Source organism: Lathyrus oleraceus, chromosome 2 (genome assembly GCF_024323335.1).
Source record: "Lathyrus oleraceus cultivar Zhongwan6 chromosome 2, CAAS_Psat_ZW6_1.0, whole genome shotgun sequence".
Taxonomy (NCBI): Eukaryota; Viridiplantae; Streptophyta; class Magnoliopsida; order Fabales; family Fabaceae; genus Lathyrus; species Lathyrus oleraceus.
The window spans coordinates 6,837,295-6,854,065 of record NC_066580.1 but is presented as its reverse complement, the minus strand read 5'-3'; the positions used below and the strand labels follow the sequence as shown (position 1 = coordinate 6,854,065).

Here is a 16,771-nt window from a genome sequence, read left to right as displayed (position 1 = left end):
CTTCAAACATTCATCATCATCTTCAACTGTTCTTCATGGACTCTCAGCAATAATCTGTTTACAACTTCTCCCAACAGATGAACTTAACAAAGCAAGCACCCAGTTCTAGCCAACAAACTACTGCAACCACCGGCGTCGTCTCAACTCCAATTTACAGGGAACCCCACATCCTTGATCGTGAGGCCCATATTCATCTAGAAACTCCCTTTGATAAGCTTGAAGTTCTATGTGAATCTTTGGTTGATTTCGAAAACATGAAGCAAAATGGCGTCGACCTCACTGAAGAACTGAAATTACAAGGGTGAGAAAACTACTTTCAACGCCTCTATGGCCCTGTGTACACGAATCTGGTGAAGGAGTTCTGGCGTTTCGCAAAATCATATGATCACTACATTGTCTCTTATGTTCTGGGAGTCAAGATAGTCATCACTGAGAAATCAATTGCCTCTCTTCTGAACATGGAGAAGACAGGAGGAAGACGCATCTACAACATAAACCCTAGGGCAAAGTACTTGTCCCAGGAAATAAACCCTACCATCTTCCAACAGAGTGCTGAAGGCAAGCATTCCAAGAACAAGGAACTACATCAAAACCTCCGGGTCTGGCTGAAGATCATCTTAGGCACCATCCATCATCGTCCTGCTTCAAACTCTTCTGACTACATCAACACAGATCAAAAGTGCATCTTGTACTACATTCATAAGGGTCTAGAATTTTGTCTACCTGCACTCCTCTTCAAGTACCTCAGAGATTCAGTTAAAGACACCAGAAACAACATGAAGACAAGGAACTACATCCCTATAGGGAGACTGATATCTGATGTATTGATCGAGAGTGGCCTCGTGGACCACCTGATTCAACACAGACTCATGGAAGATGTCACCATTGACACTGGAAGACCTCTGAATGCTCGGAATCTGAAGAGAATAGGAATCATTGATCAAATCAGAGCCAAACCAACACTTGATACCTCCTGGAAAGCACTCAGAGATTAGAGGGAGATTCCCAATGGACTCTACCTGTTCTCCAAGATTAACCCTCCAGAGGTAGTATCCTACTATCTACAGGACCTTGCCAATCAAGGGGTGGATATCTCTGAATTCACAGTGGACTGGCTACCTGAGCATCCACAAAACTTCATGAAGAGGACGCGAGAGCCCTCTGAGAAGTCCAAGAAGGCGAAGAAAGCTAAGCTAGGAGAATCCTCTAGATCAAGACCCCCAGTTCCTCTGGTTGGCTCTCCAGGTAAGTCTGTATCTCTCCCTCCCTCAGTCAAAATTAAACCAATTGCTTCTTCTCTTCCCCAAACAACTCCCATATACACCTCTACTGAAACTCCTCCCTCAACCACCAGATCTTCTAACCCACCTTCTCTAAAATTCAAGCTCGCCACCACAACATTACCAGTTTCAGAAGCAAAAATGCTGAATGAAACCACCTCACCATCATCATCACCATCTCCTCAATCCCCACCTTACTACGAACTCTCCTCGGATATTGAACCATCTGACCCTAAATCCACCACTCTGGCTCAGCTCCAAGCCCGTGCTTTGGCCTCTCAACAACCATCACATCCTGAACCTAAACCAGAAGTCACTTCCCCTCCTCCGGAACATCCAAATCCAACCACATCTGAACCACCTCAAACACCACCTGCACAACAACCAACCCACTCTGAACCACAACCAACCCAACCACCATCTGAACCAACCTCACAACCTGAACTATCCTCACAGACCCACTCTGACATACCACCACCCATCATTCCACTGACCCAACAACTCCCACACTTAATCTAAGTGCCCCAAACTCACCCTCCTCAACCTCCCCAGCCTCTGCCACTGAACCAGAAACCACCCTTCTTACCCTTGAAGAAGCAATCCAGGTTTTTGCAGAGTCTTCAGTTGAGAAGGTCAAGTCTCTGACCATCAACTCTAGTATCAGTGATCATCCCTCTACTATAAGGATCCACTAGAACAGAGTGATAAGTTGGATGACCTCTGAAGCCTTCAAGCTGAAAGGCCTCTCTGAACAAGTCCGTAACGACTTCATCAGAGATGTTGGGATCAGACTCCAAGAGCGCCTAGCCAGAGAAGCTGAGGAACGAGCAAGGAAGGAAGCTAAAGAGAAAGCGCATCAAGAAGAAATTTAGAGAATCAGAGAAGCTTAAGCAAAGGCTATTGTTGATGCTGTTGTTGCTGAGGCTGAGGCAAAAGCTAAAGTCGGCGCTGAAGAAGCAGCTCGCATTGTTGAAGAATCTGCTGCTAAAGCAACGCTGATGAACTGACTCAGGGGGGCACTCCAACTCTGGGTTCGTCCCTCTGGTCTTGAATACTCTAGAGGAATTGTAGAAAGAACAACAGATAGTTCGATCCAGACTAGATCAACATGACTCTGTAGACGTTAACATTTAGAACATGTTGTCCCAACTGCTCCAAAGGATGCCTCCACCTCCAAACCCTTAGGCACCTAGGATATTTTCTTGTTTCTTTCTATGTTTTGTTGTTTGCTCCTTGCTTTCTACTTTCTGACATATGTGCTTATCTGTAAATGCTTCTCTATCAATATCACATTTTTTTTGCTGCTATGTCTTTTTTATTCTGACAAAAAGGGGGAGAACTAAAACATCTCTGATAAAAACATAACTAATTCCTCTCAAGCACTGTAAACATTTTCAATAAACTGTTACTAAAACAACGACTAAAGATATACAGGAAAGTAGCTAAAAGCACCAAACCAAGGAAGGTCCGGTAAGAACTTCTGAGTTATCCAAAGATCTAACTCAGGGGGAGCCCATTGTACTATCTGATCTAAGATTTTCTTTAAATATTTCATCTTTACTCTGAACTGTTTTCTCATTATCAAAAAGGGGGAGATTGTAAGAACAAAGTTGGTTCTACAATATATCTCTAATATTTTGATGATAACAAAGGATGAAACAAAAATGGTACTCTAACGAGATTTTTTCTTAGTGTTCAGGACTCTGACCATTTATGCAGAACTCTGACCATACATCAGATAGAAAATTCCATCAAATATAAAATATTCGATGATCAGACGCCACTCAGAAAGGATGCGTCCAAAAGGTTCTGATTCTGATCAACGCAGATACCAGCGCAACATTAAGAAGTCAAAAGCTCCGATAAAAGACTACTAAATCCAGACTCTAATACTAAAGAAGTCTAGAGCATTGAGAAGCTCTGATGGGGTTATACATAATCATCCTCTTAAGACAAACTCTAATATATCAAGACTCCAACGTAGACTCACCAGTCCAGAACGCGTAACCGAAAAGAATCTTAATATGGAAAGAAAGTATTTCAAGAAGGGAATAATGAGGCGTGCAAAACTGTTTTAGAAAGAAACAAGGAGAGTAATGACATTAATCATTCTTCAATGACAAATATTCTGTCATCACTCCAACGGTCCTTCACAACGACTATATAAAGAACAAAATACTTCACAAGAGCATACACTTGAGACACACAAGAAATCTCATTCATCCTCTCTCACTTTTTCACGAGTTGCTGCTCTTACGTGAAAAGCTATTGTTCCTATAATTCTCTAATATTTGCTTTTTGTTAGAAGCACTTTAAATTACAATTTACTCTTGCTTGAACTACTTCCTCAAGTGACTCTACGCAGTCTGAATACTTGAGAGGGCTGAGAGATTATTCTCTTAGACATTTGGTTGTGTAATCTTTCAAGATTAGTGGAGTAAGTCCTTTTTGAAGGAGAAATCACCTTGGTCGGGTGGCCTGGAGTAGCTTTGAATTTCAAGCGAACCAGTATAAAATTCTGTGTCATTTTTTTTATTCTATGTGTGTCTGATTTCTGAAAAAGTTTTTTTTATTTTCAAAACAATTCACACCCCCTTTCTTGTTTTTCTCAACCTTCAATTCCTATGTCATACGCAAAACTCTATCCATCTTTGGTTCTCAAGAACCTAATCCAACCAAGAAACCTGCCGTAAATTCCAGAACCACTTCTGTGGTGGTATAAACCTGAACTCCGTTGTGCTTTTCATCAAGGGGCATCCAGACATGATATAGAAAATTGTTATCCACTCAAGTATGAGGTTCAGAAGCTGATGAAAAGTGGAAGGTGTCCTTTGAGGACCGTGCGCCGAATGTAAAAGCAAATCCATTACCCCCCCCCCCCCATGGAAATTCTTCTGTTAATATGGTGGATGGTTGCCCTGGCGAGTTTAAGGGTTTTGATGTTCGTTTTATCTGGAGGTCCTTAGGGCAGATGCATAAGGACATTTGCTTGGTGAGTGATTGTGAGCATGACCACGACGGTTGTGTTGTTTGCAATGTTAATTCAAGGGGTTGTGAAGTTGTGAAAAGGGACATCCAACGACTGATGGATGAAGGCATGATTCAGATTGTTCAATCTCGTCATGTAGATGATGATGTGAATGTCATAGTGCCCATTTTCAAGCATCCAGAAAGATTGGTAATTCAATACGACATCAGCAACAATAACAACGTCAACAATAGATCAATATCGTCATTGGTTATACGCTTAGCGGGTCCTGTCCCATATTCATCTGATAAAGCTACTTCGTGTCAGTATAATGCTATGGTGATGAAGGATGGTCAAGAGGTCCCGTTACCAAGGACCATCTCTGTGGTGAGCATTATTGATGTTACCAAGGTGACCCGAAGTGGTCGTGTGTTTAGGCCGGTGTTCCAAAAGGATAAAGAAGAATCAGTTGTTAGTAAGAAGGTAGAAGTGCCTGTTGTGGATCTGATTAGTGCTTCAAAGGGTAAGTCTGGTGAATCCAGCGATTTGAAGGCTAATGGTGATGATGAGGTACTTCGATTGATCAAGAGAAGTAAGTTTAATATGGTGGAGCAGCTGCTCCAAACCCCCTCAAAAATCTCAGTGTTGTCTCTGCTCATGAACTCAGAAGCACTACAGAAAGTTCTTGAGCAAGCTTTTGTGGAACATGATGTTACAGTGGATCAGTTTGATCATATTGTGGCTAACATCACTTCCTGCAACAATCTCAACTTTTGTGATGAAGAACTCCCTGAGGAGGCCATAAATCATAACTTGGCTTTGCATATCTCTATGAACTGCAAAGATGATGCTTTGTCGAATGTGCTTGTTGACACCGGGTCTTCGTTGAACGTATTTCCGAAATCAACATTGTCAAAGTTATCATATCAAGGAGCGCCTATGAGGTATAGCGGTGTAATCGTCAAAGCTTTTGATGGTTCACGCAAAACAGTGATAGGTGAAGTGGACCTTCCAGTTAAGATAGATCCGAGTGACTTCCAGATTACTTTTCAAGTAATGGATATCCACCCGGCCTACAGTTGCTTGTTGGGAAGGCCATGGATCCATGAGGCGGGAGTTGTTACCTCCATATTGCATAAGAAGCTTAAATTTGTGAAAAATGGAAAGCCTGTAATCGTTGGCGGGGAGAAGGCATTGTTGGTTAGCCACCTGTTATCTTTATCTTACGTTGAGGCTGGGGATGAGGTTGGGACTCCGTTCCAAGCCTTATCTATTGCTGCTGAAAAGAGAGATGGGGCACCTATGTCCTCATTGAAGGATGCAAAGAAGATTGTAGAAGAAGGCAATGTTGATCAGTGGGGGCGCATGGTAGAGGTCTCCGACAACAAAGGCAGAATCAGTATGGGTTTTCAGCGAGGTTCATCAACTGCAAGGTCTGAAGATATGCAACTTAGCATCCGTGGCAGAGGGTTCATTCATGGCAATGAACAACACTTAGCTACCGTGCTAGGGGATGACGAAGAGGAAGACTGCACCAATTTTGTGACGCATGGAAAGGCTTGCAATAATTGGACTGCTGTTGATGTTCCTATTATTTTGCATCGATCTAAGTAATTGCTTTTATATGTTTTCAAAATCCTTCTCCTATGCCTAAGGGAGAAGCGAACATTGTTTAGGCATTTTCAAATTGATCATTAATAAAATTAATTCTATGCATCCACATCTATGATGTTTTGTTTTTACTTTTTGCTTTATTCTGAAAATGGTAATCACAAAAAACATTAATAAACAATATAAATGTCCATCTACATAATATTTGGTCACAAATTCACTTCTCTAAAATCAAAATATCAAATCATTATGCAAGTTGGTTCCTAACCCCATCGAATACAATGATCCTTCTCCTTCTCCAAATTTTGAATTCCCGGTGTTTGAGGCCGAGGAGGAAAGTAATGAAGAAGTGACTGATGAATTATCTCGTCTTCTTGAGCATGATGAAAAAGCTATTCAGCCGTTCGAAGAGCAGATTGAGTTAGTCAACTTGGGTTCCAAGGATAATATGAAGGAAATCAAGATTGGGTCTCGATTGTGTCCAGATGCAAAGAAGGGGTTGATTGATCTTCTTCGAGAGTATTCAGATGTGTTTGCTTGGTCCTATCAAGACATGCCTGGGTTGGATTCTGAGATTGTGGAGCATAAATTACCGTTGAAGCCAGAATGCCCGCCAGTCAAGCAGAAGTGCAGAAGCAGAATGATGTCGGTTTCCTTGTGACCACTGAGTATCCATAATGGGTAGCCAATATTGTACCCGTGCCGAAGAAAGATGGAAAGGTCCGTATGTGTGTTGACTATAGATCTTTGAATAAAATCAGTCCAAAAGATGATTTCCCTTTGCCACACATTGATATGTTGGTGGATAATATTGCTAAATTCAAAGTCTTTTTGTTTATGGACGGATTTTCCGGATATAATCAGATTAAGATAGCACCCGAAGATATGAAGAAGACCACATTCATTACACCTTGGGGAACATTCTTTTATAGAGTGATGCCTTTTGGTTTAAAGAATGCTGGTGCAACTTACCAAAGAGCAATGACTACTCTTTTTCATGATATGATGTATAAAGAGATTGAAGTTTATGTCGATGACATGATTGCTAAATCAATTGATGAAGAGGAACATGTTGAGCATTTGTTGAAGCTATTCCAGTGTTTGAGGAAGTATAAACTCCGCTTGAATCCCAATTGTAAGAACAAAAATAGTTCTACAACAGATTCCAAGATTTTGATGATAACAAAGGATGAAACCAAAAATGGCACTCTAACGAAAAGTTCTAAAATGTGCAGGACTCTAAACAAGAAGAAAGGTATCTGATCACGTCATCAGATACAGAATCAAATCAGATACAAATTACCAGAAGATCAGAAGCATCTGAAGTAGAAACGCGCTCTAGAAGCTCTGACTCTGAGCAACAGCATATCAGAATATCAGAAGCATCTGAAGAAGAAGTGCGCTCTAGAAGTTCTGACTCTGAGCAATGGTATATCAGAATTCTAAAGGGATCAGAATTATCAGAAGCCCTGAGGCCATATCTCAAGATCTCAGATTAAGAGAGCAACGCAGACGCTGACAATGGATTTCCTTATCCAGAAAGAATAACGGCAACTTCAACTTCAAATGGAAAGAACTATATTTGGAAAGAAGTTATTCAGGGAGACAAACTTGTTTTGGCAAGAAACAACGAAGTAATGGCATTTAACTCTCATCAAGACTAAATCTCTGCCATCACTACAAACGGTCATTTTTCACCTCTATATAAAGAACGGCGAACCTCATTGAGAGATACACCTGAACGCACAAAATTACTCTACTCTCTCTCTCTAATCTTTCACGAGCTTTTGCTCATAACGTGAAATTTCTTATCTGCTCTAATTGTTGTAATACTTGCTTTATCCTAGAAGCACTCTAGATTACAAATTCTGTTTTTACCTCAATTATTTAATTCCTCAAGTGACTCTGCGCAGTCTGTATACTTGAGAGGACTAAGAGATCTTTCTCTTAGACGTTGGTTGTAATAATCTTTCAAGATTAGTGGATTAAGTCCTTGTTGAAGGCGAAATCACCTTGGCCGGGTGGACTGGAGTAGCTTTGTGTTATAAGTGAACCAGTATAAAATCCTGTGTGATTTTATTTTGCAAAAGCGCTTATTTTTCAAAACAATTCAAACCCCCCTTTCTTGTTTTTCTCACCTTCAATTGGTATCAGAGCTTCAGCTCTGTTATTGATTTTCCAATCAAACACTTAACCGTGTAGAGAGATCCAGAACGAGAAAAACTATGGCCCAGACAAACGAAAGAGACAGTTACAATGCTAAGCCTCCTGTCTTTGATGGAGAGAAATTCGATTACTGGAAAGATAGAATTGAAAGTTTCTTTCTAGGCTATGACGCTGATCTCTGGGACATTGTCACAGATGGATACACACCTCCTATAACTAATGCTGGAGTTGAAGTTCCCAGAAGTAAGATGACAGAGGATCAGAAGCGCGTATTCAAGAATCATCACAAAGCCAGAACGATACTTCTCAATGCCATTTCCTATAATGAGTATGAAAAAATCACCAACAGGGAAACAGCTAAAGATATACTTGATTCTCTGAAGATGACTCATGAAGGAAACTCTCAGGTCAAAGAAACAAAGGCTCTGGCTTTAATCCAGAAGTATGAAGCCTTCAAAATGGAGGATGACGAAGCCATAGAGGTAATGTTCTCTAGATTCCAAACTCTTATTGCAGGTCTCAAAGTTCTAGACAAAGGATACACAACTGCAGACCACGTCAAAAAGATAGTCAGAAGCTTGCCAAAGAAGTGGAGACCCATGGTCACTGCTCTGAAGCTGTCAAAGGATCTGAACAACATCAGTCTTGAAGAGCTTGTCAGTTCCCTTAGAAGTCATGAGATAGAACTAGAGGAAGATGAGCCTCAGAAGAAGAACAAGTCTGTAGCATTAAAGTCCAGATCTGAAAGACGCAAATCTGACAGAAAAAAAGCATTCCAGGCCGAAACAGAAGATGCGGATGACTCTGAACAGGAAGATTCTGATGATGAAGAAGAACTGTCCCTCCTGACCAGAAGAGTTAAACAACTCTGGAAAAAGATGAACAACAACTTCAGAAGACCAAGACCCAGAGGGGATCGATCAGAATCAACCTCAAAAGGTAAAACTAACAAAGATGTTACTTGCTATGAATGTAAAGAAACAGATCACTACAGGAATGAATGCCCCAAGCTAAAGAAAGACAGCTCCAGAAAAGAAAGCTTCAAGAAAAATTCCCTCAGAACCAAGAAGGGATTAATGGCTACCTGGGATGATAGTGAATCTGACTCATCAGAATCTGACGCTGATGAACAGGCCAATGTGGCGTTCATGGCCACCACATCCAGGAACAGTTCAGATGAAGAATCTGAATCAGAAGAGGTATTCACTGAACTCTCTCGATCTGAGTTAGAATCATGCTTGTCTGAAACTCTTAACTCATATCAGAAACTAAAACAAAAATTTAAAGCAATAAAAGGCTGTCTTGAAGAAAAATTTGAAGAATGTGGCAAACTTGAGATGACAATTCTAGAACTCAAAGATGAAAACAAAGTTTTAACATCACTAAAAGATGCAGCAAAGAAAAATTGCTTAAAACTAGAAGAAGCGTTATCTCAAGCTCCACAAACTTCAAATACGATAATTTATAAATACGAAAAAGCCTTTCAAAAGTTTCTGAAAAATGGGATATGAAGGAGTGTAATGGCATCCATGATTTATGGAGTTAGTCAGAACAATAGAAAATGAATTGGGTATGATCCTAAGGAAGATAAAACTTCTACTAGTGACCAACTTAAATCTCCATTTTCATATCACTATACACACACACAAGAGCAAAAATTTGAAAATGCTAGAAAACCCAAAGTGATAAGAAACTTTGGGAAAACTAATCAGAAAGGACCCAAGAGACTCTGGGTACCAAAAGATAAGATTGTTTATGTTGCAGATATCTTATGCAGCAAAGTTCAAACACCAGTCATGGTACCTGGACTCTGGATTCTCGCGACACATGACGGGAAGAAAGTCTATGTTCCAAAGCCTGGAACTTAGAGACGCTGGATTCGTAGGTTTCGGAGGAGATCAGAAAGGAAGGATCAGAGGCTCCGGAACTATTGGTAATGGTACTCTTCCCTCTATATCTGATGTCCTTTACGTAGAAGGATTAATGCATAATTTGTTATCCATAAGTCAATTAAGTGATAACGGTTATGATGTAATCTTTAATCAAAAAACATGTAAAGTCATAAATCAAAACAATGGTTCTGTCCTATTCACAGGCAAGAGGAAAAATAATATTTATAAAATTAATCTTTCTGATTTAAAAGAACAAAATGTGAAATGTCTGATGTCTGTTCACGAAGAGCAATGGGTATGGCATAGACGCTTGGGCCACATTAGCATGAGGAAACTATCTCAGCTAAATAAACTCGAGTTAGTCAGAGGCCTACCTAAACTGAAGTTCTCTTCAGATGCTCTATGTGAAGCATGTCAAAAAGGAAAATTTTCAAAAACCTCTTTCAAAAAGAAAACTATTGTTACTACCTCTAAGCCTCTGGAACTTCTTCACATTGATTTATTTGGTCCTGTGAAAACAGCATCAGTCAATGGAAAGAAGTACGGACTAGTCATTGTTGATGATTTCAATCGCTGGACATGGGTGAAATTCCTTAAACACAAGAGTGAGTCTCACTCTGTATTCACTAGTTTCTGCTCCAAAGTGCAAAAAGAATTTGACTCTAAAATTATCAGAGTCAGAAGTGATCATGGTGGGGAATTCGAAAATAAATCCTTTGAGGAATTATTTGACTCTAATGGAATATCCCATGATTTCTCCTTCCCTAGAACTCCACAACAAAATGGAGTTTTAGAGAGGAAGAATAGGACACTCCAAGAGATGGCCAGAACTATGATCAACGAAACTAATGTGGCTAAGCACTTTTGGGCCGAAGCTGTAAATACAGTGTGTTACATTCAGAATAGAATCTCCATAAGACCTATTCTGGAAAAGACTCCCTATGAACTGTGTAAAGGAAGAAAACCAAACATTTCATATTTTCATCCATTTGTATGTTCTTGCTTTATTTTAAACACTAAAGAACATCTGAACAAGTTTGATTCCAAAGCACAGACAGATATTATGTTAGGATACTCAGAACGCTCTAAAGGGTACAGAGTATATAATACAGAAACCAAAATTGTGGAAGAATCAATTCAAGTCAGATTTGACGATAAGCTTGACCCTGAAAAGTCAAAGCTAGTTGAAAATTTTGCAGATTTAGAAATCACTCTTGCAGGATCAGACAAAGTTCCAGAAGCAACTACCACTCAGAACTCTGAGGAAATTAATCCTCCATTAATCCCAAAGAAAGCTAAAAGTCGCCTCAACATATCTGAAGAATTGATTCTGGGCAACAAAGACGAACCTGTCAGAACCAGATCTACCTTCAAGACCTCTGAAGAAACTCCTCTGGGACTAGTATCTCTGATCGAGCCTACGTCCTGTGATGAAGCACTTCAAGATAACGATTGGGTTTCAGCCATGCAAGAAGAGTTAGATCAATTCACAAAGAATGATGTCTGGGATCTTGTTCCCAAGCCCAGAGGCACTCACATTATTGGAACCAGATGGGTTTTCAGAAACAAGCTGAACGAGAAAGGAGAAGTCGTCAGAAACAAAGCTCGACTGGTAGCTCAAGGTTACAGTCAACAAGAAGGTATTGACTACAATGAAACCTTTTCTCCAGTCGCAAGGTTAGAATCTATTCGTCTTCTTGTATCTTTCGCTATAAACCATTCTATTAAATTATATCAAATGGATGTCAAGAGTGCATTCCTTAATGGTTACATATCAGAAGAAGTGTATGTCAACCAACCTCCAGGTTTTGAAAATCCAAATTTTCCAGAACATGTTTTTAAACTTAAAAAATCTTTATATGGACTTAAACAAGCTCCTAGGGCTTGGTATGAAAGTTTAAGTAACTTTCTTCTGGAACACAATTTTATCAGAGGGAAAGTTGACTCCACACTCTTCTGTAAGAACCTTAACAATGATCTCATGATATGCCAGATATACGTTGATGATATTATCTTTGGTTCAGCTAACGCCTCTGTCTGTCAAGAATTCTCTGAGTTAATGCAGGCAGAATTTGAAATGAGCTTAATGCAAGAACTAAAGTTCTTTCTGGGAATTCAAATTAACCAAACTTCAGAAGTCACGTACGTTCATCAAAGCAAATGCATAAAAGATGTTCTGAAGAAATTTGACATGGCTGAATGCAACTCTGCAAAGACTCCCATGCATCCAACATGCATTCTTGAAAAGGAAGAAGTCAGTAAAAAGGTTTGTCAGAAGCTCTATCGTGGTATGATAGGCTCCCTTCTCTATCTGACTGCTACTCGACCTGATATTCTCTTTAGTGTCTGTCTTTGTGCCAGATTCCAATCAGATCCTAGAGAAACTCACTTAACAGCAGTTAAGAGAATTTTCAAATATCTGAAAGTAACTCCTAACCTGGGCCTGATGTATGAGAAAACATCAGAGTATAGACTTTCGGGTTACTGTGATGCAGATTACGCAGGAGATAGATTGGAACGAAAAAGCACATCTGGAAATTGTCAGCTCCTAGGAAACAATCTGATATCCCGGGCCAGCAAAAGACAGTCAACTATCGCTCTATCAACTGCAGAAGCTGAATACATCTCAGCATCACTGTGCACAACTCAGATGCTCTGGATGAAGAATCAGTTAGAAGATCTGCAAATCTTCGAGAGTAACATTCCTATCTTTTGTGATAATACTGTTGCCATTTGTTTAAGTAAGAATCCCATTCTACACTCCAGAGCCAAGCACATTGAAATAAAACATCATTTTATCAGAGGCTATGTTCAGAAAGGGATAGTAACATTGAAGTTCATTGATACAGATCATCAATGGGCAGATATCTTTACTAAGCCTTTAGCTGAAGATAGATTTCTTTTTATCTTAGAAAATCTGAACATTCAAAATTGCCCTGAATAAATTGTGCCTCTGAAGATGTAAAATGAGACTCTGACATAAACAAATGAGTTTCTGCCTCTGACTCTGATACTTCTACCAAGTTAAGAAGATATCTGAGTTATAAATCTCCAGGAACCATTCGTTTGGTATTCCTGAAGATCAGATAAAGCAAACATGTGGAGTGAATTGCGTCTAACCTTGGAACTTTTAGACAGCTGTCCAGAAGTAAATCAAAGGACAGACGTTTGAGATCTCCTCGAGCAGTGTGCATACTGTTGGGATTAGACATTCATTAATGAGCCATAATCATTTCTCCCTCTAAACGTGCTAACTTGGTTTTCGTGTTTACTCTGATTTGCGTGTCATTTTGCATGTGTTTCTTTTGGGTATTTAAACACTCCTCTCACACTTCACACACACTTCACTCTCACTCACTTGTTAAAACCTAGTTCTCTCAGGCATTTCTGCAAACAATTGATATTCATCTCAGTTCTTCATCAACAATGGATTCTCAACAACAATCTGTATTCAACTATTCTCAGCAAATGAATTCCAGCAACGCAGCTCAAAGCACATCTACTCCAACCGTTACAGGCGTAACTACAACACCATTTTACAAGGAGCCTCACATTCTTGACCGTGAGCCTCATATCAATCTTGCAACTCCTTTCGAGAAACTGGACGAACTGTGTGAATCCCTAGTGGATTTCAACAACATGAAGAGAAATGGCGTAGACCTCACTGAAGAACTTCATCAACAAGGTTGGGGAAACTATTTTCAACGCCTCTACGGTCCAGTTTACCCAAACCTTATTAAGGAATTCTGGAGGTTTGCTGATGCTGACGATCATTTCATCGTCTCCTACGTCTTGGGTGTAAAAATAGTAATAACTGAAAAGTCAATTGCTGCCTTGCTGAACATGGAGAAAGCTGGAGGTAGAAGAATTTACAACATAAATCCCAGGGCGAAATATATTGCTCATGAAATCAACCCCACAATCTTCAAACTCAACATAGAAGGAAATCCCTCAAAGAACAAGGAACTACATCAGAACCTCCGGGTGTGTCTCAAAATCATTCTGGGAACTATTCATCATCGTCCAGCATCAAACTCATTAGATTACATCAATACAGATCAGAAATGTATTCTGTATCGTATTCATAAAGGTCTGAAGCTGTGCCTCCCAGCGCTCCTCTTCAAATACCTCAGAGATTCTGTACGGGAAACCAGGAACAACATGAAACCCAAAACCTACATTCCTCTGGGAAGACTCCTCTCAGATGTGCTGATAGAAAATGGTCTCGTGGACCATCTGATTAAACACAAACTCATGGAAGACTTGGCAATAGAAACTGGAAGGCCTCTGAACTCCAGGAATCTGAAGAGCATGGGGATTCTGGAGAAGATTCACGTTAAACCTACTCTGGATACTTCTTGGGAAGCCTTAAAAGATCAGAGGGATATGCCCAATGGTCTATGCAAGTTCTACAGGGATGAACCCAAAGAAGCAATTCTCCACTATCTTCAACGTCTGAAGGATGAAGGAGTAGACATCTCAGACTTCAGATTGAGCGATCTGCCAGAGTCAGCTCCAGACTTCGTGAGGTTTAAAAGAGGTCCATCTGAGAAAGCATCCAAGGCGAAGAAAGCAAAGCTAGGGGAAACTTCTGAATCAAGACCTCCAACACCACTGCAAGAGTCTTCTGGTAAGTCTGCCTCTACTGCTCCCTCTCTATAGCAAGTTGCTTCTTCTTCTCCTCTACCAACTCTCATCTACACCACATCTGAAACCCTTCCTTCAACAACTAGAACCTCTCAACCACTACCAAAATTCAACCTCGCCAATACCTCATTACCATTATCCGAAGCTGAAGAAATGAATCAAACCACTTCCTCATCCTCAACCCCAGAATCACCTCTCTACTTTATCATTTCCTCTGACACAGAACCCTCTGGCCCTGCTTCTCCCACTCTAGCCCAACTTCAATCTCTAAACCGTAATTCACAACAACCACAATAACCTCCACCTGAACCTGAAGTAACTTCACCACCCACAGAACAATCAACTGTCACTCTATCTGAAGTTCAACCTTCTGACCTCCATACCTCTGACATTACCCCTCCAAACACTTCCGCTGAACCTCCAACTCTCAACCTAAGCCCTCCAAACTCTCCACCTCAACCATCTGAACCAGAACATTCCCTGCCAATCCTAGAGGAAGCAAGTATGTTGTTTGCAGGAGCATCAGTTGAAAAGGTCAAGTCTCTGACCATCAACTCTGGTATCAGTGATGATCCTGACTCTGTTAGGACACACTGGAACAGAGTCAGTGGCTGGATGACATCTAAGGCCTTTAAACTGAAGCACATCTCTGAGGAAGTCAGAAACGACTTTATCAGAGACGCTGAGGCAAGACTACAGGAGCGCTTGGCCAAAGAAGCTGAAGAAGAAGCCAGAAGGATAGAAGAAGAAAGAGCAAGACAAGAAGAACTTCAAAGAGTACGGGAAGCTGAAGTCAAAGCTCTAGCTGACGCTGCTGCTGCTGCTGAAGCTGAAACAAAGGTTGCTGCTGAAGCTGAAGCAAATGCTGCTGCTGAAGCTGAAGCTAAAGCCGCTGAAGAACAGAGTGCTCTGACTCAGGGGGAGTCCTCTACCTTTGCCCCTCTGGTTCTCAAGACCCTTGAGGAGCTTCAGAAAGAGAAGAAGGAAGTCCGAGCCAGATTGGATCAACAGGACACAGTCAATGCCAACATTCAGAACCTGCTGACTCAACTGCTTCAGAGAATGCCTCCTCCTCCCCACCCTTAGGCACTTAGGACTTTTTGCGTGTTGTTTTTTTTTCTTCTTTGTCTCTGATGTTTCTTTTCTCTTATCTGGATCTATATATATATATATATATATATATATATATATATATATATATATATTTTCCTACTTTATTTTTTTATGTCTTTTTGATTCTGACAAAAAGGGGGAGAAATCAAATAGCTCTGATGAAAAATTGCCTAATGCCTTAAGCACTCTGCAAACATATTATTCTATAAAATAAATATATCTAATACTTGACTTAAGAAATTGCAGAAAGGTATCGAGAAACTTCATTGCTTGGAAGCTCTGGTAAGAACTTCTGAACTCCCTAGCCTATCTCAGGGGGAGCTCACTTCTATCTGATATGATAAACTCTTAATTTTTGAATGTTTCATCTAACATTTAAGTTTGTTTTGTCATCATCAAAAAGGGGGAGATTGTAAGAACAAAAATAGTTCTACAACAGATTCCAAGATTTTGATGATAACAAAGGATGAAACCAAAAATGGCACTCTAACGAAAAGTTCTAAAATGTGCAGGACTCTAAACAAGAAGAAAGGAATCTGATCACGTCATCAGATACAGAATCAAATCAGATACAAATTACCAGAAGATCAGAAGCATCTGAAGTAGAAACGCACTCTAGAAGCTCTGACTCTGAGCAACAGCATATCAGAATATCAGAAGCATCTGAAGAAGAAGTGCGCTCTAGAAGTTCTGACTCTGAGCAACGGTATATCAGAATTCTAAAGGGATCAGAATTATCAGAAGCCCTGAGGCCATATCTCAAGATCTCAGATTAAGAGAGCAACGCAGACGCTGACAATGGATTTCCTTATCCAGAAACAATATCGGAAACTTCAACTTCAAATGGAAAGAACTATATTTGGAAAGAAGTTATTCAGGGAGACAAACTTTTTTTGGCAAGAAACAACGAAGTAATGGCATTTAACTCTCATCAAGACTAAATCTCTGCCATCACTACAAACGGTCGTTTTTCACCTCTATATAAAGAACGGCGAACCTCATTGAGAGATACACCTGAACGCACAGAATTACTCTACTCTCTCTCTAATATTTCACGAGCTTTTGCTCATAACGTGAAATTTCTTATATGCTCT

At 40.2% G+C, this 16,771-nt stretch overlaps 1 protein-coding gene across 1 annotated transcript; it reads left to right on the top strand.

The window, feature by feature from the left end:
* The first annotated feature begins 1,139 nt into the window (after positions 1-1,139).
* On the top strand, positions 1,140-1,799 carry LOC127121606 (proline-rich receptor-like protein kinase PERK8). The gene has a single exon (XM_051052066.1). It carries the CDS (start codon positions 1,140-1,142, stop codon positions 1,797-1,799), a length of 660 nt encoding a protein of 219 aa, XP_050908023.1.
* The last annotated feature ends 14,972 nt before the right edge of the window (positions 1,800-16,771 follow it).